Source organism: Miniopterus natalensis, chromosome 3 (genome assembly GCF_054644295.1).
Source record: "Miniopterus natalensis isolate mMinNat1 chromosome 3, mMinNat1.hap1, whole genome shotgun sequence".
NCBI lineage: Eukaryota > Metazoa > Chordata > Mammalia > Chiroptera > Miniopteridae > Miniopterus > Miniopterus natalensis.
Window position 1 is genome coordinate 91,716,662 of NC_142083.1, and position 22,454 is coordinate 91,739,115.

The following is a 22,454-nucleotide window of genomic DNA, read 5'->3' on the forward strand; positions in this document are numbered from 1 at the left end:
CTTTTATTATTTTAACTATAAAATGTTTTCTTCCTACATGTTCATGTTTAGGTATATAAATGCATCCAAAAGTAGGAAAGGTTTACATACTAGAATGATAGAAAGAGGTCAAGGGTCACTTGTGCTTTATCTGTAATGAGGATTCTAATAATTTTGTGATTGAATATCTGGACCTTTCTGCAATTTGGTCTCTGACCCTGTTCCAGTAACTAGGCCATTTTGCGGTTTAAACTCTGACTCTGCCTACCAGATGAACTGTATTCTTTCCATTGTCTGTTTCACTACAAAACTTGTTTTACTAGTTTATTTTGCAGACTCCAAGGGATACTTAGGCATCGGCCCCTGCCTTGTGACCTGCCCTGCTTATCATGTCTCATGACTCTCTACGTGCTGACCATGAGTCAACTGAAACTACCCTTTGTTTTTATCTCACAACCCCACTTGCTGACCATTAACTCTGCAGACCCCTAAAAATCCAGTTGCCCCCACCAATCAGAAAAAGAATGATGTAAGTCTATAGTGTTGTTTCCCATCCCTTTGATTAGCAACTCCTTGAAACTCTTGCCTTTAAAACCCTTGCCTTATTTTTCCCACCCTAGAGCGTATCTTCGATTCATGCCAAAGGATATGTCCTCTAATTTGCAAATCCTATCGAAATAAAACTGTCTTTGATCCCTCGGAAGAGTCCTGTGGAACTTTCATTTATAGTACCATTTACATTATTTTATGAGAATACATAAATGCATTATGCATTACTTGGCTCTCAAAATCAAATAAAAAAAAACAAATTTAACAAAGGAGTACTGGGAAGTATACACTGTATTGCCCTCGCCCCAAACATACACACACAATTAAAATGAGTGGCAATGATTGAAGGAAAGGTTACTTCAAGGAGTCAAATGAGATAATGTGGGACTTAGCCTGTATCTGATACATAGCAGGAGCACAGAAAAGAATTCCTCCAACTGTTATCATCATTAGTTCACGTCATTGGGCTGGGTGAACTGGCAGGTGCTTTGTAGGAAGTTCGATGTTAGATAAAAATTACCACAGAAAGTGCTGAGTCACTAGCTGAGCATACACTAGTCAACAGCTAACTCACTAAGGCCTCAAGGGAGCCCAGGGTGGGTGGGATTTCAAGGGATAAAACCTTTGCGTAGGCTGCCAATATGCCCACTTCCAACAGCCCCCTTGTTACTGTAAACTGTCAGGGAGTGCCGGAAAGTCTCCCCCATAGGCCGAGATGGCGAAGGGGGAGTTACTACATTGAGCGTGCCATAAACCAGCAGGATACTTGAATAGAAAAAAGCCCTCTCCCTATCCCTGATAAGGAATCTAATGCCATTTTAGATGAGCCCCCTCATTTTGAATTTTTGCTTGCCCAACCAAACACGTCCTGCTTCTGTAACTCCGCCCACTGTTTTCGCGCCACAGGAAAGTCCTAAAAAGCTATGCTGAGCTCGCAGTTCGGGGCCCAGAATTTGGAGCCTGCCTCCTCTGGGTCTGCATGCGTGAAATAAAGGTATCACTTCACCTCCTCCGGTGTTCGATCTGAGTTTTTCCGTAACATTTTGGTTCCCTGACCGGGAATCGACTCACGCGAGCAGGCTTTTTTGCCATTGGTGAGGGACCTGCGGGAATCCGTGGAGCTCTGGGGCGGGGAAGGAAGCGCGCGCCTCAGTTATTTCTCGCCCCAGCCCACCCGGAGTTCCACGGAAGGTCGCCGGCGGAGTCCACCCACCCGGGCTGCCGGAGGGGGTGAACGGATCCGAACACCGGGAAGAGATCTCTTCAGGACTGGTGAGTGCCCCGGGGACCAGAAGCCCGAGATCAGGCCCACCCTAAGGGTGGAAGGAGGGACTGATCACCTCTCACGGCCACTGGCCACTGGCCACAGGCAGGGAAATCCCGTCGGGCGGGAATGTTTAAACTCGGTTGAATGGATGCGTGAATGTGAGTGAATGTCTGTGTGGCTCCACCGGTTCTTGCCTACGGAGTCTGAGTGGGCCCTAACCTGCGGTACCGTGGTGAACCTCATACGGCTCAGGGCAGTATCAGGCTCTGGGGGACCTCGTCCCTCCCTGCGAGTCTGATCCGTGTCAGGGGTTTATACTGACCTGCCAAAGCTAAGAGGCACCTAAATCCCCGCGAGGGGAGCGGCCAGGCGGGCGAACCGAATACCCTACCCTTGTTTGTCCACGCAGATGCGGGGGGGGCGGTAAACAAGCCATGGGAGGTGGCCCATCCACGGTGTTAGACTGCATGCTTAAGAACTTTGAGCCGTTCAGGGAGCAGGGTTCTTCAATGACCCCGGACCAACTCGACACTTTCTGTTCGGTTGAGTGGCCGACGTTTGGGGTAGGTTGGCCCCCTGAGGGAACCCTCAATTTAAGCACCATTCGGGCAGTACACCTAATAGTTACAGGGAAGCCAGGACACCCCGGCCAGTACATATCTATAGATAGGTGGCAGGAGTTAGCGCGGGAGTTACAGAATTGGCTTCACCAATGTCAGAAACAGGCGCCCTGAGCAGTCGGAATATCCAGGGCGAAGAAGAAAGCCTCCCGAGTGTTAGTCGTCAGTCCTAGGGAGATCCGGCGGCCGCCAATCCATGAGGGCAACCCGGAGGAAGAGCCAGCATTTAATATGCCTCTACCTTACGCTCCAGGGCTGAGGGCCCCAGAACTTGAGACCCCCTCCGCCGTCAGTGTTGGCTCAGTGCCAGGCAGAAGCAGTCCCAACATCACCAATGGCAACCAGGCATCGCCCTAGGCAACCTTTGTAATTACCCTTGAGAGAAACTCAGGCGCCGCCACTGGTTGGGCCTGACGGGACAGAACTTCAGGGGGGACAATAGTCTACTATCAGCCTTTTACAACCACCACCGATCGATCTCCTTAATTGGAAGCATCACACTCCCTCATACTCAGAGAAGCCCCAGGCTTTAATAGACCTTATGGAGTCAATTATGCAAACTCACAGACCTACCTGGTACAACTGCCGCCAATTGCTCCTCACTCTGTTCCATACTGAGGAGCGCTGGCGCATACTCCGAGGAGCCCTCCGATACCTAGAAACTGCGCACCGGTGGGGACGCTGGACCCGGCGCAATGGGCAAGAGTGGCGGCGCCCGAAGTTCAACCAGATTGGGACCATCACACAGAGGAAGGTAGGGCCGCCCTGCAGAGGTTTCGAGAGGCCCTCCTCCGTGGTGTCCGAGCTGGAGCCTGAAGACCCACCAATATGTCTAAAGTGGCCAATGTGACCCAGTGGCCAGATGAATGTCCTGGAGACTTCTACGAACGGCTGTGCGAGGCGTACCGAATTTACACGCCGTTCGACCCCGAAGGACCGGACAATCAGAGAATGGTAAATACGGCGTTTGTCTCTCAGTCTGCATCAGACATCAGGAAGAAGCTCCAGAAACTCGAGGGCTTCGCCGGGATGAACATTAGCCAGCTCATAGAGGTCGCAAATAAGGTCTCCAACAATCGGGAGGAGGCAGCTGAAAGAAGATGGAGGAAAAGGCAGCCCTCCTGGCGGCAGCCCTAGGAAGGCCCCCGCCGCCTCCGAGGGGACCCCAGGCTAAAGAAAAGGCCGGACACCACCGGGTGGAAGCCGATCAATGTGCCTACTGCAGAGAGAGAGGCCACTGGAAGAGGCAGTGCCCCAACCGGAAGAAGAAGAGGCAGGTTCACAGTGCCCCGCAGCCTGAGGCCCAAGCCCCAACCATCCTCAGCCTGGCTGGCATGGACTCGGACGAGGACAGACCGGGCTCTCTGAATCTCGGCCCCCATGAGCCCATGGTCAGATTAACTGTGGGAGGCCAAACCCTTCCCTTCATGGTAGATACAGGAGCAGAGCATTCAGTAGTAATCACCACTGTTGCTCCCCCGTCGGGACGTGAAATCTCTATCGTTGGGGCAACCGGACGGCCGAGCAGCCCGAAAAGGTTCTGCAAGCGCAAACTGTAGAACTAGGGGGCCATCAAGTAAGACATGAGTTCCTTTATCTCCCTGAGTGCCCGGTCCTACTGTTGGGACGGAACCTGCTTGCCAAATTAGGGGCTCAAGTCTCCTTCCAACCATCAGGAGAAGCCCACCTGCAGGTTGGCGCACCATATCTGGTGGCAGTTCTCATCCCTCGAGGGGAAGAATACCTCCTCTATGAGGGGCTGGAGGGGAATACGGAGGAGCCGGCCACAGATGAAAGGGTTACCAGCCTCTGCACACGGTACCCTCAGGTCTGGGCTGAAGACAACCCACCAGGACTGGCTGCGAACCATGCCCCCCTCATCATAGGTATGAAACCTGGAGCAGGGCCAAGACAGATCTGCCAATACCCCATTCCACGGCAGGCACGACTTGGCATAATGGAAGTCATTCAAAAGCACCTGAGGGAAGGGATACTCGTCCCTTGCCAATCCCCTTGGAACACTCCACTACTCCTGGTGAAGAAGCCAGCCGGGACGAGATACAGACCGGTCCAGGACCTGCGAGCCGTAAACGAGGCAACAGTCACCCTACATCCTGTAGTCCCGAACCCATACACCCTGCTTAACCAGCTTCCTTCAGAAGCCGCCTGGTTTACCTGCTTAGATTTAAAGGACACCTTCTTCTGTCTCCAACTGGCCAAAGAAAGCCAACCCCTCTTTGCCTTCGAATGAGAGGACCCCCACTCGATGGCTAAGGTTTAGCTAACCTGGACTAGGCTGCCCCAGGGATTCAAGGACTCCCCTACCCTCTTCGAGGAGGCCCTGGGGCAGGACCTGAGATCATTTATAAGCAGCGAGGCTGACCTAACCTTGCTACAATACGTAGATGACCTCTTATTGGCAGCAACCACCAAGGACTGCTGTTGGGAAGGAACTTGCCAACTGTTAGAACTCTTGACTCAGGCGGGATATCGGGTCTCGTGGAAGAAGGCCCAAATCTGCCAGCCCCAGGTGAAATACTTCGGGTTCTTAATCTCTCAGGGAAAAAGGACCCTAAGACAAGAAAGAAAACAAGTGATCCAAGCCTTACCCGTCCCTACCACCAAGAGGAGGCTGTGCGAATTCTTGGGGGCGGCTGGATTCTGTCCCCTTTAGATTCCCGGGTATGCCTCCTTAGCGAAGCCGCTATATCAGGCATTGAGGGGCCGGGATGCAGCCCCCTTCCTATGGGAAGCAGAGCAAGAACGAGCCTTCCAGGCCATCAAGGATCACCTCGGCCAGGCCCCTGCTCTAGGCCTGCCAGATCCAAGTCGCCCTTTCAAACTGTATACACACGAAAGAGAGAAAACAGCTCTAGGAGTCTTGACACAGAAGGTAGGGCCATGGCAGAGGCCAGTAGCCTACCTCTCCAAGCAGCTAGACAACGTAGCCGCCGGATGGCCCCCGTGCCTGCGGGCCATAGGTGCTGCGGTTGTCCTCCTGCAGGAGGCAGACAAGATAACCTTGGGACAGGAGATCAACCTATTTGTCCAACACGCGGTATCCAACCTCCTGGCTGAACAGGGGCACAGATGGCTATCCAACCCTCGGCTGACTCAGTATCAAGGAATACTCCATTAAAACCCCCGAGTAAAAATCAGCACCATACGGCGGATAAACCCAGCTACCTTCCTCCCCTCTGAACGTGGAGAGCTGAACCATGACTGCCTGGAAATAACTGAGGAGGTGTATGCCAGCCGGCCGGACCTGCAGGATCAGCCAGTAAGCCAGCCGGACCTGACCTTGTACACGGATGGAAGCAGTTATATGGCTGGCGGGAGGTGGCTAGCAGGGTATGCAGTAGTCAATGATGAAGAGATATTAGAGGCTAAACCCGTACCAATTGGATGGTCTGCACAAAGAGCAGAACTATGGGCTCTAGTCAGGGCCCTAGAATTGTCAAAGGGAAAGAAGGTCAACATATACACAGACTCCAGATATGCCTTTGCCACTGTACACATCCACGGTGCCATCTACAGGGAGACGGGATTACTCACCGCGGAAGGAAAAGACATTAAAAATAAAGCTGAGATACTTAGGTTATTAGAGGCGTTATGGGCCCTGGCCAAGGTGGCGATAATCCATTGCCGGGGGCACCAGAAGGAAGACACCGCAGTAGCCAGGGGTAATCGGCAGGCAGATTAAGCAGACAAAGAAGCAGCCCATACCAAGAGTACCCTTGCTGATGTCCCGGCCCCTCTACTGGACCTCAGCCCTACACAATCAGATTACACTCCCGAGGAACAGAAATGGGCGATACAGGCGGGGTGTTCACAGACTGCGACCGGTATTTGGGAACTGCCAGACGGACGGCTCTATGTACCTCAGACCCAGGCGAGTAACTTAGTAAGGCAATGCCACACCCTGACTCACCTAGGGAAGACGTCCCTGGAGGCTTTGCTTAAGAAGTATTACTACTTCCCCAACCTAGCCAGTATCTGTGCCATGATTGTGGCCCGATGCATAATTTGCGCTCGGAATAATGCCACCCCTCACCCACAGAGGTTCATCAGCGCACAGCACAGGGGGCAACAGCCCTTCGAAGATCTGCAAGTTGATTTTACTGAGGTCAAACCGAGCCGAGGCTATAAATACCTGCTAGTCCTAATTTGCACTTTCTCGGGGTGGGTGGAAGCTTACCCCACCCGGACTGAGAAAAGCCAGGAGGTAGTCAGGATCCTCCTACGGGAAATAGTCCCCCGTTTTGGGCTGCCGATGTCCATAGGTAGCGATAATGGGCCGGCTTTTGTCGCCAAAGTCATTCAAGAGCTAGCAAAGCAACTGAGGATAACCTGGAAGCTGCGCACTGCATACCGACCTCAGAGTTCAGGGAAGGTAGAACGAATTAATCGAACCCTGAAGGAAACTCTGGCGAAATTCCACCAAGAAACCAACCTGCCCTGGCCTGATTTGCTTCCCTTAGGGTCCGGAACGCCCCTAACTCCACAGGTTATACACCCTTTGAACTGGTGTACGGAAGGCCGCCAGCAGTACTACCCATCCCTAGAGGGGAGCTTCGGGTAACCGGGGAGGTCAACCAGACTAAATATCTTCAGAGATTGGGGAAAACATTAGAACAGATACACTGAGCCGGACTAGGCCTTGACCCAGTCCCTAGAGGGGGGCCAGCGCACCCTTTTAAGCCAGGAGATAATGTTTGGGTTAAGGACTGGAAGAAGGAACCACTCCAACCCACTTGGGCCGGGCCCTACTTGATCATATTAACAACGCCTACTGCACTTAAGATTGCAGGAACGGCACCCTGGGTCCACCACACCCGGGTTAAGGGAGCAGCGGATCCCGAGGCCAATGAAGATTCTGAGGACCAGTCCCAACGGCGGCCCCCACTGAAGCTGAGGAAGGGACCAACCTGTGGATGGACCATTGTCCAGAATGGTACCTCGCAGCTGCAGGACTCCTCACCACCATCTTCAGAATAGGGCTAGTGACAACGGCACCTCAGGACTGGAACTTATGGGAACGTTTGGCTCTCGGGGGACTATACCTTGGTTTTATTTGCTCATGTGGCTATGTAGTTTGCTTTCTGTAACTACCCCAACCACTGTAACTGTTCCACAATGCCGGTGCAGTACACCAAAAGAGAGGATGAGGCTTGCAGGGGGTGCTGCAATGTACTTGTTTCCGGCAAGCCCCTTTACCCATAGTACGTACATGCCTCAAGATTGTGTAAAACCAGGTGGAGAACAATGCATATGGGATGGCAAAGTCTACTGGACAGGAATCATGGCAGGGACCGTAGGCTACCAAGCTCAGAAATGTCAGTCATATGGGCCGCCCGGCAGGCGGGTGTGCTGGGGCCTTGCACGGCCATTGAGTCACATGAATGAGGAAGAATTTAAGGTAGCCAGGAAAGCAGCACTCAAGGCAGTGACCCAGAGGCTGAGACAACAGGAAACAACCTACAAGGGGGTTAACCTCCCGAACTTCCAAAGGACCCTACCGAAATTGAGGCCAACTTTACAGGCCCAGGGCATAATACAAATCATCTACTCAGCATATCAGAATACAAGCAACTCCACGAAGGAATGCTGGGTTTGTCTCCCTTTTAGGGAGAAAGAACTCTTGGGAATTCCAGTTCCTAATACATGGAGTCCCTCCCGGCCTTTTGCTGGCCCCAATCAGACACTCACGCTGGGGCCAGTCGCCACCGATGTTTTCCTGGATCCCAGAGGATCCAACATCACCTGCTTAGTGCCCCAGGAGACCTCACCAGGAACGATCCTGATAGGGACTCTAAACCCTGGGCTCTGCACCCACAACCTCAGTATCCCCAACAATAGTAGTCTCTGTGCAGAGCCCGGCCTGTTCCTCCTATGTGGAAGGGAAGCCCACCGGTGCCTTCCTGCCAACTGGACTGGGAGATGTGTAGAGGTATTCCTAGTACCCAGAATCAGCCTAAAGACCAGTCAGGAAATACAAGCAGCACTCAAACCGAGGGAAATGTCAGGGCGGACCGGGAGAGCAGCTGGGATTGCTGTGCTGGCAGGACTAGGAATAGCTGCTGGTGTAGGCGCAGGCATAGGAGGACTAGGTCTTTCGGCCTCTACATATTACAAACTGTCTGAGAGGCTGAGCACGGACATGGAGAAAGTGGCCAACTCTTTAGCCACCATCCAGCAACAAATCAACTCACTCACCGGGGTAACCCTACAGAATCGACGAGCTTTAGATATACTCACAGCTGAAAAAGGAGGAACATGTGTATTCCTAGGTGAAGAATGTTGTTATTTTGTTAACCAGTGTGGGGTGATAATGCAAAAGGTGAAAAGAGCTAAGAGAGAGCATACAGCATAGCAGAAAGGAGGCACAGAACTGGAATTGGGGACTCAACACCCAGGCTTCGGCCCGATGGCTCGTCCCACTAATCGGGCCCATTCTTGTCATTCTTATAGGAGAAAGCCTCGCTCCATATATCGTTAGAACAATTATCCATACCTTAGAGAACACTGTTACCAGAAGAGCTACTGCCAAGATTTTAGCCCTCCAGAAGGTCCATTATCAGAGGCTCAAGGAATCCGAGAACCTGGAATATGGACATGTATCATGATGCAATAGTTGCAACAACAACTAATAGCATCAAAGGGGGGAAATGATAAGGAATCTGCTGCCATTTTAGATGAGCCGCTCCATTTTGAATTTTTGCTTGCCCAACCGAATGCATATCCTGCTTCTGTAACTCCACCCACTGTTTTCACGCCACAGGAAAGTCCCATAAAGCTATGCTGAGCTCGCAGTTCAGGGCCCAGAATTTGGAGACTGCCTCCTCTGGGTCCGCATGCGTGAAATAAAGGTATCACTTTGCCTCCTCCGGTGTTCAATCTGAGTTTTTCCGTAACATCCCTGTAAGAACCATGAGCTTGAGCAGGAAAGGTAGATGGTCTTTGAGGTGGGAGTCCACCATTCTCCCAGGTCTCATAACACATTAAACCTCTTTTGCCCCAGCACCTATCTCATGAGTTTGGCTTTTGTTGTGACAAGCAGCCAAATCAGCGTTTTCAGCTACATCCTGGCACCAGCACCACTGACCAGAAGCCTAGGGGCAGAGATGCTATTCCCTGCCACTTATTGCCTGTACTGGTTTCTGAAGCTGCAGGTTCAGCAAGGCCAAACGGCACTGGAGAGTTGCTTTCGTCCCAAAGTGGCTTAGCCTCTCTCTCTCTCTCTCTCTCTCTCTCTCTCTCTCTCATTTTTTAAATTGATTTTAGAGCAAGGAAGAAAGAGAGGAACATCAATTTGTTGTTCCACTTATTTATGCATTCATTGGTTGGTTCTTGTGTCTGCCCTGACTGGGGATTGAACTCGCAACCTTGGTGTATCAGGGTGATGCCCGAAACCTTGGCATATAGGGACGATGCTCTAACCAACTGATCTAGCCGGCCAGGACTCATACTAGGCCTTTATTGAGTTCCTACTAAGTGCTGGACATTGTGTCTGGAGGGAAAAATATAAAGACAAGCAAGAAACCGGGCCAGCTCTCAGGGAGCCCTTGGTCAACAGGATAGAGACAATTTTGCCAGTGGGATAGAAATGGGAGTAGAACAGGAGTAGTGCCTAGCCTAGGGGTCAGGGATGGCTTCCTGGAGGAAGTCATGGTTATGTAGAGTCTTAAAGAATGAATAAGTGTTAGCCCTATCTAAGGATATGGGAGGAAGGTATTCCAGGCAAACTTTACAGTCTGAGCAGAGTCATAGCATAACAAGGTGTGGAGGAGACTATAAGATAATTATGCAAGATAAACACATAGGTGATACCTTCACTTATAAATGAAGTAAACATAAATGTGTATTTATTAAAATTAATATATGCATCTTAATATAAAGACCAATATTTTACATAAATAAAATACACATACCCACCCTGGCCAGGGTAGCTCAATTCGTTAGAGCATCGTCCCTATATGCCAAGGTTTCGGGTTTGATCTCTGGTCGGGGCACATACAAGAAGCAACCAATGTTGTTCCATAAATAAGAGGAACAACAAATCGATGTCTCTCTCTCCCCCTTTCCTCTCTCTCTCTCAAATCAACAAATTAAAAATATATATACACATTCCTTTGTGGGATATCTCTACCAGTAGATGCAGGAAAACAGCGTCCGTTTTAGCTTGAGTTTCCTGTAAGTCAAGTGCCTAGCCGATGTTTAGATAACCAGTCAGTCACTCTACTTTGTGTCAGATACTATTTTAGGTGCTGGAAATTCAGCAGTGAACACAGACAAATGCCTGCTGCCCCAAGCTAACATTCCCCGATGTATCCATACATATTTTGTTATCAGCATTTCTTTGTCTGACATCATTAGATGAATATCAAGCTCTTGCGGTAATATCAGGTCATGAGAACCGATAAGCAGCAGGACTCAAACCTGCCCCAGAATCACCCCAGGGATCTCCTGACCCACCACCCTGACCACTCACCCACAGCCACGCCCATACATATTTTGGAATGAATGAGGGGGGAAAAAAAACAAAACAAATGTTCTCGTCCGGTCAGAATAACTTTTCAAAAGAGAGGGCCATTTTTGAGTTTTAGTTGAACACAAAGAAATGTCACTTTTCTGTTGAAAAAGATTAAAAAATGTGCAAGTAGCAGTAACCCCAATCGTTAGGCAGGCATATAAGAAAACACGCAGGGCCTTAAGGGGTTAAGGCTCACGGATATAGACTGAATTACCTTCAGGTGACACCCCACATCTGCGAGTTCGCGCCAGACCGCGAGGTGATGGAAGGGGAGGGTCCGGAACATCCGCGGCGTCGCGCGGCCCGGGACGAACCATCGGGGCTCGTGGGCGGGGTTGGCGGGTCAGCTCCGCGCGGGGTCGGGCCCGGACTGCGGGGGTTCAGACACAGCGCAGCCTGGGGGCCCCTTCCTGCAGGTCGGCCGCGTAGGGGTGGCTTTGCCAGGGCAGGAACGAAGCTGCGGTTGGGGGGTCGGCGCCCCTTCTAGGGTTCCATCCCCCCCCCACCCGCCCACTATGGACTCGGCCGCTGTTACCCGGAGCTCTTTTGGTGCAGGCGGCGGTGAGGAGGCAACGCAGGGCCGGGGGCGGGGCAAGGGTCCTGGGGTCAGGCCTGAGGGCGAGGGCGGAGGTCGCAGAGCCCCGACTACCCCTAGGTGGCTCCCCCCTGGGCCTGCGCGGGGCGCGCGCCGGGTGGTTCCGGGAGGGGACCCCTGGCCCTGTCGCCCACCCCGCGCCTCCCTCGCCCCCCGGGCTTCTCGGGGCCGCATTGCCCGCCCCCGCGCCCATGGCCGACAAGAAACTAGTGGTGGTGTTTGGAGCCACAGGTAAGTGGAGCCCCAGCCAGGCGGAGGCCGCGAAGCGCCGGACCTCTCACCGCGCCGGGGCGACCCCAGCGCAGGGGGTCGGGAGGGAGGGTGAAATAGGTCAGACCCCTGACCCCTGGTGGGGCGGTGGCGTGGGGACAGGACCTGAGCGCAGATGGCCCTGGAATCTTTAAAAAATTACTTTAACCTCTCTGAATAAGTAGTGATTGCCCATCACACCGAAATTAAATCTCCCTCCCACCTCTGTACCCTCTACCCCATTCATCACTGTTACCAAGTTTCTTGAGTATCCTACCGAATTAGAAATATCTAAATAGATATTATTTTTAAAAGATAGTGTTTTATTTTGCCCCCACCTGTCTGTCTCTCTCTATGTGTATATTTAAAAATATATAACAGCTTTATTGAGGTATAATTCACATATTGAGGTGTAATTCACATACCATTTACTCATTTAAAGTGTGTAATGCACTGGTTTCTAGTATATTTGCAGAGTTCTCTGACCATCAACACATTAGTTTTAGAAGATCTCATCACTCCAAGAAGAAACCCCATACTTAATGTGAATGAAAAAGGGGCCACACACTGAACCTCAGAAGCTCAGGAGAGGCCTTCCTGAGGGTCTTACAAACTCGAAGCCCAAAAATAACCACACAGAATGGTTAATCTACAAATTCCTAACTAAAATGGGTTTGTGGCAGGCAGTCACTTCCTAGGACTGTAGCTTCCTTGACATATTTACCTTAAGTGAGCTTATTATCTTTTTGTATTAAGGCAACACACTTTTGAAATGTCAGAGTAATCTTCTTTTCCACACCCCCCAAAGCACAACTGCTGGCACAAGAGCAGGAGACCACAGAACTCCTGTTACTTTGTTGCCTACATACCATCTCTACATACTGTAAATGTTAACTACCCTGTACTCACCAATGTGAAAAGAGTATATGTCTCTCTGTTTTGCTTTTTATACAATTCCAGAGGTTGCCCCTGCTTTGCTTTCTCTCACCCCCTGAATCTACCACCAATGGATTTCATTACATCTCCCTTGATTTCTATTTTTATCTTTACCCGAGGATATGTTTATTGATTTGAGAGAGAGAGAGAGAGAGAGAGAGAGAGAGAGAGAGATGCCGCGTCCTCTCCCAACCTTGTCGTCTGAAATCCGGACGTGGAGAGGAAGCTTCAAGGAAGGCGTCTTCTGAGGAGAGGGCGTGGCATGTGGGTGGGAGTAATTGGCTTAATGGGAATATCTCTTCTCCTTGGAGGGGGATTTGGGGCCATAAATCAGTAACTAACCTGGGAATGGTAAACAATGTTCTCACTTCTGAAGAAATCCTGATTTCCCCAAGTCCAGTCACTATCACATGTGCCGGATGCTTTAACAAATTGTTATTAGAAGAAGCTAGGAAAATTCCCCCTGGCGCCCCCAATAAGGAATTTATGGAAGAACTAGAGAAAGCTGAGCTCACGCACCCGCCTATGGTTGCAAGATTAGTCGAGGACAGGAAAAAGGCCATCGCCCCTCGCCTACTGCACAAGGACCACCCTGGGTAGCATATAGAATAAATGGCAGATTGTGGCATCCCCCTAAAAGGAGCTAACAGTATGAAAAGGCTACCAGACCCTCCTCTGCCTTACATAGGTGCTTTACAATGAGAACAGTATCAAAATAGTTAATGTAAATGGAAGGCATGTTCAGTATGAGAACTTGCCCTTCATGAAACGCTTGGCAAGGCAGCGGCCACGCCGGTGCTCGCTCCCAACGAAACGAAAGAAAAGCATTCTCAAGCAGTTAATCAATAGCTATGGCAAAAGGCACTCTTTTCTTAGAAGAAAATGGCAAGAAGAATATAATAGCTTAAGAATAGGTCCATAGTTAAAATATAACCATAAGAAGTAGTAACCACAGGCAAATATTATATAAAATTTCTGTCTCACAAACTAATATATTACTGCTGCAAACAAAGCCACATCTATCACTCTATAAGTCACTGATTTTTCCTTTCTCCTCTGTTCTAAAAAGTAAGTCAAAATTGTTCCGTTCTGATGAAATCGAAACTTGTATTGTTTAACCTGTGAATAATATTTCTTGCTTGCTAACCGAAAAAATGTAATCGTAGCCAAAAAAGAAAGTATAAAAGATTATGTTGATTCTCAATAAAGTGGAATAGTGTCACACCACCTCCGAGTCGTGTAGTCTGCTGTCTCCCAGCGCCGACGCCTTGCCCACCTTCGGCACCCCTGACTCCCGCTGCGGCTGGACCGCGGCAGAGAGGGAAACATTGATCAGTTGCCTCCTGTATGAGCCCTGACCAGGAATCCAACCCGCAAGCTTTTGGTGTACTAGACAATGCTCCAACCAACTGAGCCACTGGCCAGGGCTCCTCCTTTGATTTTAATGTATAAAATAAGCTGTGGGCCCTGACAGGGTAGCTCAGTTGGTTAGAGTGTTGTCTGGATACACTGAGGTTGTGGGTTCGATACCCTGTCAGGGCACATACATGAATCAACCAATGAATGCATAAATAAGTGGAACAACAAATTGATGTCTCTCTTTCTTCCTCCCTCACTCCCTCCCTCCTACTCTCTCTCTAAAACCAATACTTTTTTTTTTAAAGCTGCAAATTCTCCAAAGCATTTTCTCAGTCTGTGGAGATTTTGCTTCCTAGTGATATGTTGTCAGTTTGGTTCAAATACACTTATAGAAATTCTCTACGGGTTTGGACATTTCTTACATGAACACCTACTAGCAGTCATTCCCCATTTCCCCCAATTTTCCTCAGCTCCTGGCAGCCACAAATCTTTTGGTATATAGATTTCATTCTGAACACTTGATTTGTTTCCACCTTTTGGCTATTGTCAGTAATGCTGCTATTAACATTCGTATACAACTTTTTGTGTGGACGTATATTTTCAGTTTTCTTGGGTATATGCCTCTGAGTAGAATTGCTGGATCATATGGTAAATCTGTGCTTAGCGTTTTAAGGAACTGCTAGGCTGTTTTACACAGCGACCATACCATTTTACATTGCCATCTGAACTGTATGAGGGTAGCTGCAGTTCTGCAATTTGCCTTTTCCACTCCAGGACACATCATGGGCACCTACCCAAGTCATACTTACAGATCTGCCACATTCTATTTAATTACTTTGTATGGATTTATCATTTATTTAACCAGATTGCTACCAAAGGACAGTATGTTGTCTATAAATTTCCACCATTGCAAGTAGTGCTGCAGCCAATGTTCTTGTACATACAGGGGTGGGCAAAAGTAGTTGTAGAGTATTTCCTATGGAAAATCACATGCAGGTTATGATTATTACAAGTTTTATTAACTCAAAAGAATGTCACTGTGACACAGTAAACCTGTTTTTATGGAAAATAACAGTAATTATTAAATAATGATACAAGAATAAACTATGTTTCACATACAACTGTAAACCTACTTTTCCTCCTGTATTTGTGGATGACTTTTATTTTCTTCCTTTTGATTATTTAATTTTTGTGATTTCCTCAATCTTTTTTTGAAAAAGGTGTATGTGATATTTTCTTTCTTATTTAAGGGGTGGATACATGAGTGTTGCTATCCTTTTTTGTATCTGCTAAGTATTTCGTAATACGTTTTTAAAAATCCATAAAAGGTATAAGTGCAATGCCTGCTGAAACATGGATGAACCTTGAAAATATGCTGAGTGAAGGGAGCCAGGAACAAAAAGCCACCTATTGAAGGATTCCGTGCAAATCTGTAGAGACAGACAGCAAATTAGTGGTTGCCAGGGACTGGAGGGAGGAGAGAATGGGGAGTAACTGCTAATGGATATGATTTTCTTTTTGGGGAGATGAAAATGTTCTAAAATTGACTGCGATGATGGTTGAACAGCTCTGAATACACTAAAAACTACTACACTATACACCTTTTTTAAAATACATATATTATTGATTATTAGAGAGAGAGAAACACTGACTTGTTCTACTTATTATGCTTTCACTGGTTGATTTTTGTATGTGCCTTGATCGGGGATTGAACCCGCAACCTTGGCGTATCAGGACAGTGCTCTAAGCAACTGAGCTACCCCGCCAGGATTACACTGTATACTTCTAATTATGGTAAGTGAATTCTATCTCAATAAAGCTGTTATTTAAAATTGGTGTAAGGCAGTTTCATGAGAATGACAGGGGACAAGTGTCTTGGGTATCTTCCTGTGGTGGAGCATTCCCTTCCAGGTTTCAACCTTAGCAGGACTCCAGGCATATTCTACCCTTTAGGGTTTGTTTGTTTTTTGACTCTTCAAAGGTGCCCAGGGGGGCTCAGTGGCCCGGACGCTCCTGGAAGATGGGACGTTCAGGGTTCGGGCTGTGACCCGGAACCCCAGGCAGAAGGCAGTGAAGGAACTGAGGCTGCAAGGTGCAGAAATAATGCAGGGAGACCAGGATGATGAGGCCAGCATGGAACTGGCCCTGACCGGGGCTCACGCCGCCTTCATTGTAACCAACTACTGGGAGAACTGCAGCCAGGAGCAGGAGGTCAAGCAGGTGAGGGCAGGCAGGAGGGTGCAGGGAGGCTGGGGCTAGTTGCAGGGCATCCTAAAAGGAGCTCCCAGGTCCCTCTTGGTTCCTTGGAAGCAGCTCTAACTTACCAGTGGGGCCTACTCTGCCCAGGACCACTGACCACTGACCACTGCAGGCTGTTCCCCTCATCTTCCGTGCAGCCCTTCTAGATTTTGATGAGGGTAGGAGGAGGCTGCTTTCTCATCTAGTGACTTTTTAAAAAATATTCATGTATCATACAATTCACCTTTTTAAAGTGTGCAATTCGTTGGTTTTTAACATATTCACAAAGTTGTGCAGCCATCACCACTACCTAATTCCAGAACATTTTCATCACCCCAAAATAAACCCTGTGCCTGTTAGCAGTCACTCCCCACTCCCCCTCCCCCCGGCCCCAGGCAACTGCTTATCTCCTTTGCCATCCAATGACTTTTTATACTTTCTAAAAACCTAACTCTGTTGACCCATATGTAAAATGTACACATTTTAATTGTGTAATTTGATGAAATTTGAAAATAAATAAACCCACATAACTGCCTTCTGATCAAAATATATTTCCATCAATCCAGAAAGTGCCCCATGTCCCTTTTCATATGTTTTATGTTTCCCTTTATTTTGTTTTCCACCCAGATTCTCTCTAGTTAGGTGGTTATTGAGTCTAGGTGGTGGTGGGAAGGGTATGAGAAGAACTATGAGACATGGCCATCTTTTTGTCTCATTGAAGATCGAGACACTTGCATGGTGCCCAACACATAGTAGGCACTCAGGTTTTTGTGGGAGGTGTACTTGTTGCCAGAGCAAAGGTACTAAGCTGAGAATTACGCATCTCAGTTTTCAGTCCCGCCTCATCCACAACTGGCCATAGTTATGGCTTTGGACATGTAACTTCCCAGCTCTGGTCTTTGTTTCCTTCCTCTGTAAAGTAAAGGGAGATTGGACTGGATCACTGGTCTCCAAACTTGTTTTTAGCCTTGATCCTTTCTTTGATTACATCTTACATGGAAGCCCATCCCATAGAGAAGACCAAGACTGCTTCTCTGGTTGAAGCAGATCTTGTCTCATCCTGACAGCCTGTATTAGTGCCCCATGGCTGCTGTAACAAACGACCACAAGCCAGGTGGCTTAAAACAACAGGAATTTATTCTCTCTCGGTTTTGGAGGCCAGAAGTCCAAAATCAAGGTGTTGGCAGGGCTACGTTCTCTCTAAAGACTCTTAAGGGAGATTCGGTTCCTTGCCTCTGTGAGTTTCCGGTGGCTGCACTTCTCCTTGTGGCCACATCACTTCAGTCTCTTCCTCTACCTTCACATGGACTTCTCTGTATCTTCTCTTCTGTCTTTTATAGGACACTTGTCATTGGGATAAATGGGTAATCCGGGATCATCTCAAGTTCCCTAAGTTAATTATACCTGCACAGACCTTTTCCAAATGAGGTCACATTCACAGGTTTTGGGGTTTGGACACAGACATATCTTTTTGGAGGCCACCATCCAACCCCCTACACAACCTTATGCGGCAGGTAGTATTGTGGTTCCCATTTAACTGACGAGTTCAGAACAGTTAGATCACTTGTCCAGCATCGCAGTGTGGTGCAGCACCATGACCGGAACCCATGTGGCCTGTGTGCTTTCACCGCTGAGCTGCAGCACCTCCCTCGTGGAATCCTGGGCTCTCCAAGGAGGACACCTTAGCAGCAGATTGCACATAGGTGGGCTGCGGTCAAGCACATTGGAATGTCGAACAACCCAGTGATCTAGAGCAGTGATGCGAAGGTTCTGTGGGTGGTATAGGCTTATACTCCCATAGTCAAGGGTGTGATACCGAATGTGAGGGGCCTTATCTGGAAGGCCCCTCATTCTGAAAGAGGGGCCTTACCTGAGGGCCTTATCTTATTGGTCGGGCTCTTAGCATCAGGCACAGAGGCAGCTTGGGTTAGAGAGCTGGGCTGTGATTGGGGACACACATCCTCCCTCCTAGCTTTGTGGTTTCTCTTTCCTGCCCACCAGGGAAAGCTGCTGGCCAATTTGGCCAAGAGCCTGGGTCTTCGCTACGTGGTTTACAGTGGCCTGGAGAATATCAAGAAGCTGACGGCCGGGAGACTGGCAGCAGGCCACTTTGATGGCAAAGGGGAAGTGGAGGAATATTTCCGGGATGTCGGCGTTCCCATGACCAGTGTGAGGCTGCCCTGCTATTTCGAGAACCTCCTCTCCTTCTTCCTTCCCCAGAAAGCCCCCGATGGAAAGAGCTACTTGCTGAGTGAGTGCCCTTCCTCTTTGAGCATCTGCTCTCACTGTGTGGAGCTATGGCTGTCGCAGAAAGCTATGGGCTTGTCCTCACATGATTCTGGGTCTGAGTCCTGGCTCTCACATTAGGCCTGTGACTGTGCAAGGCATGAAACCTTGCTGCGCTTCTGCTTCCTGCTCTATGAAATGAGCATAACACTGATTTTTGCAGGGGCAATGAGAAAATCTACCAAGATGTGGTGATTTGGTCTTTGGTGGAAAGCTCTACAGAGACAAGTGCAGTTGTTACTCCTCCTTCAAAAATAAGGAGAGGATTTGGAACATGAGGCCCAGTTATAGATATCACAAAGTGGAAAGCACTTTCTTCTCAATGCCCATTTGCAACTCTCTAAACGGCTGGATATACTGGACCCTGGCTTGGAGGGAGGGAACCTTATACAACTTGTGTCTTGTCAGTTAGTCAGTGGATTAGAGCAGGACACTCAGGAGGCCAGAGTGGGAGGGGTGAGTGCCCTCAGTGGGCCATTGCCCCCCACTCCCATCTTGCATAAACACTGGCTTACCCTCCTTCAAGTCCTGCCCACCAATGAGCAGACTGGTCCTGGTGTTGGCACATGGGCACTGCCCTTCATACTTTGCAAAGCTAGTCAGGGACACCCCTTGTTTCCGTCTCTGAGTTGGACCATCCTCACAAGGTCCCTGGGTGATCTGAATGGGCAGTTGCGGTGGCACCTTTTTATAGGTAAGGAAAACGGCACTGCCCAAATGTTCTGGGCACCGCATCTAGACACTGCTGTCCCTCTCCATCTACACAACCACAATTTAGCAGGTGGCCATACTCTGGGCCAGGCCCTTGCCTCAGCTAGTCAAGCATCCCCGTCAGTAGAGTTGGTATTTGGAGTACCCACCCACAGGTTTCCACATCAGAAATTCAGAGTATGACCAGGTACACTCAGGCCAGTGTCTTGGGAGCAGTGGGGCCTGGGGGCACCAACCTGTTCTCAGGGGACCTTTTGAAGCCCCTTCCTTTCCTGTGCCTTGTCCCCCATCTCAGCCCTGAGAGGGGTGGGCAGATTCAGGGTTGTTCTCCCCACTCTAAGAACGGAGTAATCTGGGCTCAGGGGGTTTAAACAACATGCCAAGGGGGCAGAGCTTAACTTGAATCCTATTTTTCAACTCAGTTCCACTGCTGCTTCTGCTGACATAGACACCAGGAGGTGTCTAAGTCATACCATGTGTCTGATTAGTTGGCTGAGGGAACACCAGTCTATACCCCTTGGCAAAGGGCCCATTGTCCATTCCAGGACATGTCATGTGCCAATACATCTCTCTTCCTCTCTGCCCCCCAGGCTTGCCCATGGGTGACATACCCATGGATGGCATGTCTGTCAGCGACCTGGGCCCTGTGGTACTCAGTCTGCTGAAGAGTCCAGAAGAATACATTGGCCAGAACCTTGGGCTTAGTACCTGCAGGCATACGGCAGAGGAATACGCTGCCCTGCTCTCCAAGCACACTGGGAAGGCTGTGCATGATGCCAAGGTGGGCCCCTCAGCTCCTGCTGGTCATTTCAAACCCCCAGGAGGGCTTTGTGGGTTGTAGAAAGGGGGGGATCTAGGCAAGGTAAATCAGAATTCATCACAACTGTGAACATAAATGTTGTGCGGTTCTTGTGAGCCAAGTATGGCTGCCAAGTGAAATTTCTGGCTTAGGTAGTTGACTAAGTGGGGAGGAAGGTTTCCAGGAAGAGGGGACAGTAGGGGCCAAGGCCAGGAGTGAAAATGCAGGGCTGCTGGGCTTCTCTGGGATGTGACTTGAGGGAAGGGAAGAGGGAGGAGGCCAGAGAGATAGCGCCGGCCCATGGCCTGGCTGGCTGGGCAGGAGGCCCACAGTACCCTCCTTTTACCTCTGACCCTCGGTCTTCCAGTCCAGCCCCCCAGGTTTCTTGTTTCTTGTCATTCCCATTATGAAAGTAAGACCTTCTCATTAAAGAATATCTGGGCCCTAGCCAGTCTGGCTCAGTGGTTAGTGTGTCCACCTGCAGACTGAAGGGTCCCTGGTTCGATTCTGGCCAAGGGCACGTATCTCAGTTGCAGGCTCAATCCCCAGCCCCTGGTTGGGACACATACAGGAGGCAACCCATCTATGTATCTCTCACATCGATGTTTCTCTCTCTCTCTCTCCCTCCCACTCTCTCTGAAAAGCAATGGAAAAAATATCCACATGTGAGGATTAAAAAAAAATCTGGGAAACTCCTAGGTGTTAAAAGACAAAAGCTTACCCATAGAGCCCCCAGACCGAAACAGAGTAATGATGGGGGCTTGGGGCCAGATAGACTCCCCCAGACTTGGATCCTGGTCCCTGCCCTTAACACCTAGCAGTGTGTGACCTGGGGCATGGTCCCTGACCCCTCTCTGTTTCAGTTTCCTTATCCATGAAATGGGTGTGTGAAAGGTGTCCCCTGCTCTAGCTGTTATGAGGATTGAATGGAATAGATCTGAAGCTTAGCACAGTGATGTGCACTAGAAAACAGGCACTGAGTAGCTATGTGTCACCATCTAAACAAAGAAAAGTCTGATGCAGATCGTAGAGGATTTGGGGAGCTGAGGAGTTCAGATCCAATTCAGTCGGGAAAGGGGAACAGCTTTGTTTTTTGAGCAAAACAGTGATATAAGCAGAATTCTGATTTGGAAGGAACTGAGACGTTTTCATCTCAAGATCTTAAACTGACCTAGAACAGTGGTTTCCAAACTTTAATCTTTTAGAATGGTTTCAGATGGACTGAGGTACCCCCCAACCCCACCACCTCAGTGGGATGCTGAAATGTTGATGAATCCTCACAGACACCCCCCTCTGCTTCCAGATAACCCCTGAGGACTACGAGAAGCTTGGCTTCCCTGGCGCCCAGGACCTGGCCAACATGTTCCGTTTCTATGCCTTGAAACCTGACAGAGACATTGAACTGACCCAGAGGCTCAACCCCAAGGCCAGGACACTGGATCAGTGGCTGGAGCAGCACAAAGATGACTTTTCCAGGTTGTGACCCAGCCCACATCTCAACGCCACCTAGGGGGAGGGGAGGCACAGTCACAGTGGTCCTTTCTTGTGTTACAAAAAAATTATTTTTTAAATAAAGGCCATTGTTCTCACAGATGGCTTCCAAAAGAAAGCATTGTTTCTGGGACTTGGGCTGGGGTGGCAGCTGCTGGGCACTGATTCCAACAGGAGGCATCAAGTGGCGAGGAGCCCAATCCTCTCTCCATGCAGTGACAGAGTATGAGGGCAGAAGAGGCATTTGGTAACAACATTCAGGACTTAAATGCAGTTTTGTGGTTTTTTAAAATATATTTTTATTGATTTCAGAGGGAGAAGAGGGGAGAGGAAGAGAGAGAAACATCAATGATGAGAGAGTTGTCATTGATCGGCTGCCTCCTGCACACCCCCTGCTGGGGATTGAGCCCACAACCCGGGTATGTGCCCTGATTGGGAATCGAACCATGATCTCCTGGATGGTAGGTTAATGCTCAACTGCTGCTGGGCTTAAGTGCAGTTTTAAGTTTAGCCCAACAGGTGTGAGACAGCACTGTGACCACAGCCAGGGTGTGGCTCTGACCACCCTGTTCCACATTTGAAATTCACTCAAAGTGTAGACAGAGTCCAGGACACAGAAGGCTCAGCCAGGAGCTGGCACCCTGCACACACCCCCTTCACCTCCAGAAAGCTAGTGAGGTCAGTGGCGGTGTATTCCGTCTTTGAACTGAGGGCAGGAAGACTGACCCTCCTGTCCCTTTCTCCTGACCCTCCTCCTGGGCATGGCCTGCCCTGGGTGCAGCCTCAAGATGTGCATGATCTTCAAAACAGGCTGGGAAAAAACACTTGGGATGTGGCAGATC

General features: G+C 49.4%; 2 protein-coding genes across 6 annotated transcripts in view; one reads left to right on the forward strand and one right to left on the reverse strand.

The window, feature by feature from the left end:
* HMOX2 (heme oxygenase 2) overlaps positions 1-11,228 on the reverse strand; it is a 61,466-nt gene extending 50,238 nt beyond the window's left edge. For 3 of the 4 annotated variants that reach the window (XM_087815670.1, XM_016214462.2, XM_016214460.2), the window contains exon 1: positions 11,163-11,228. The gene's annotated coding sequence lies outside the window, so the exon portion shown is untranslated. Of the gene's footprint in view, positions 1-8,929; positions 9,055-11,162 lie in introns of those variants that run through there. The other variant, XM_087815669.1, reaches the window with a different exon arrangement.
* A 434-nt stretch (positions 11,229-11,662) lies between these two features.
* Positions 11,663-21,712, forward strand: NMRAL1 (NmrA like redox sensor 1). 2 transcript variants are annotated; one of them, XM_016214495.2, is made up of 6 exons: positions 11,663-11,774; positions 15,822-15,881; positions 16,069-16,307; positions 18,327-18,576; positions 19,913-20,103; positions 21,425-21,712. In XM_016214495.2, exons 1-6 carry the CDS (start codon positions 11,735-11,737, stop codon positions 21,602-21,604), a joined length of 960 nt encoding a protein of 319 aa, XP_016069981.1. In that variant the 5' UTR covers positions 11,663-11,734; the 3' UTR covers positions 21,605-21,712. The 2 variants fall into 2 exon arrangements, with proteins under 2 accessions (XP_016069981.1, XP_016069982.1); XM_016214496.2 differs by lacking the exon at positions 15,822-15,881 and having other exon boundaries at positions 11,668-11,774.
* Positions 21,713-22,454: the final 742 nt, after the last annotated feature.

Coding starts and splice junctions, on each gene's coding strand:
- NMRAL1 (XM_016214495.2), top strand. CDS start 11,735: ATGGCCGACAAGAAACTAGTGGTGGTGTTTGGAGCCACAG. Junction 11,775..15,821: donor GGTGGTGTTTGGAGCCACAG/GTAAGTGGAGCC, acceptor TTGGCGTATCAG/GACAGTGCTCTAAGCAACTG. Junction 20,104..21,424: donor AGGCTGTGCATGATGCCAAG/GTGGGCCCCTCA, acceptor CTCTGCTTCCAG/ATAACCCCTGAGGACTACGA.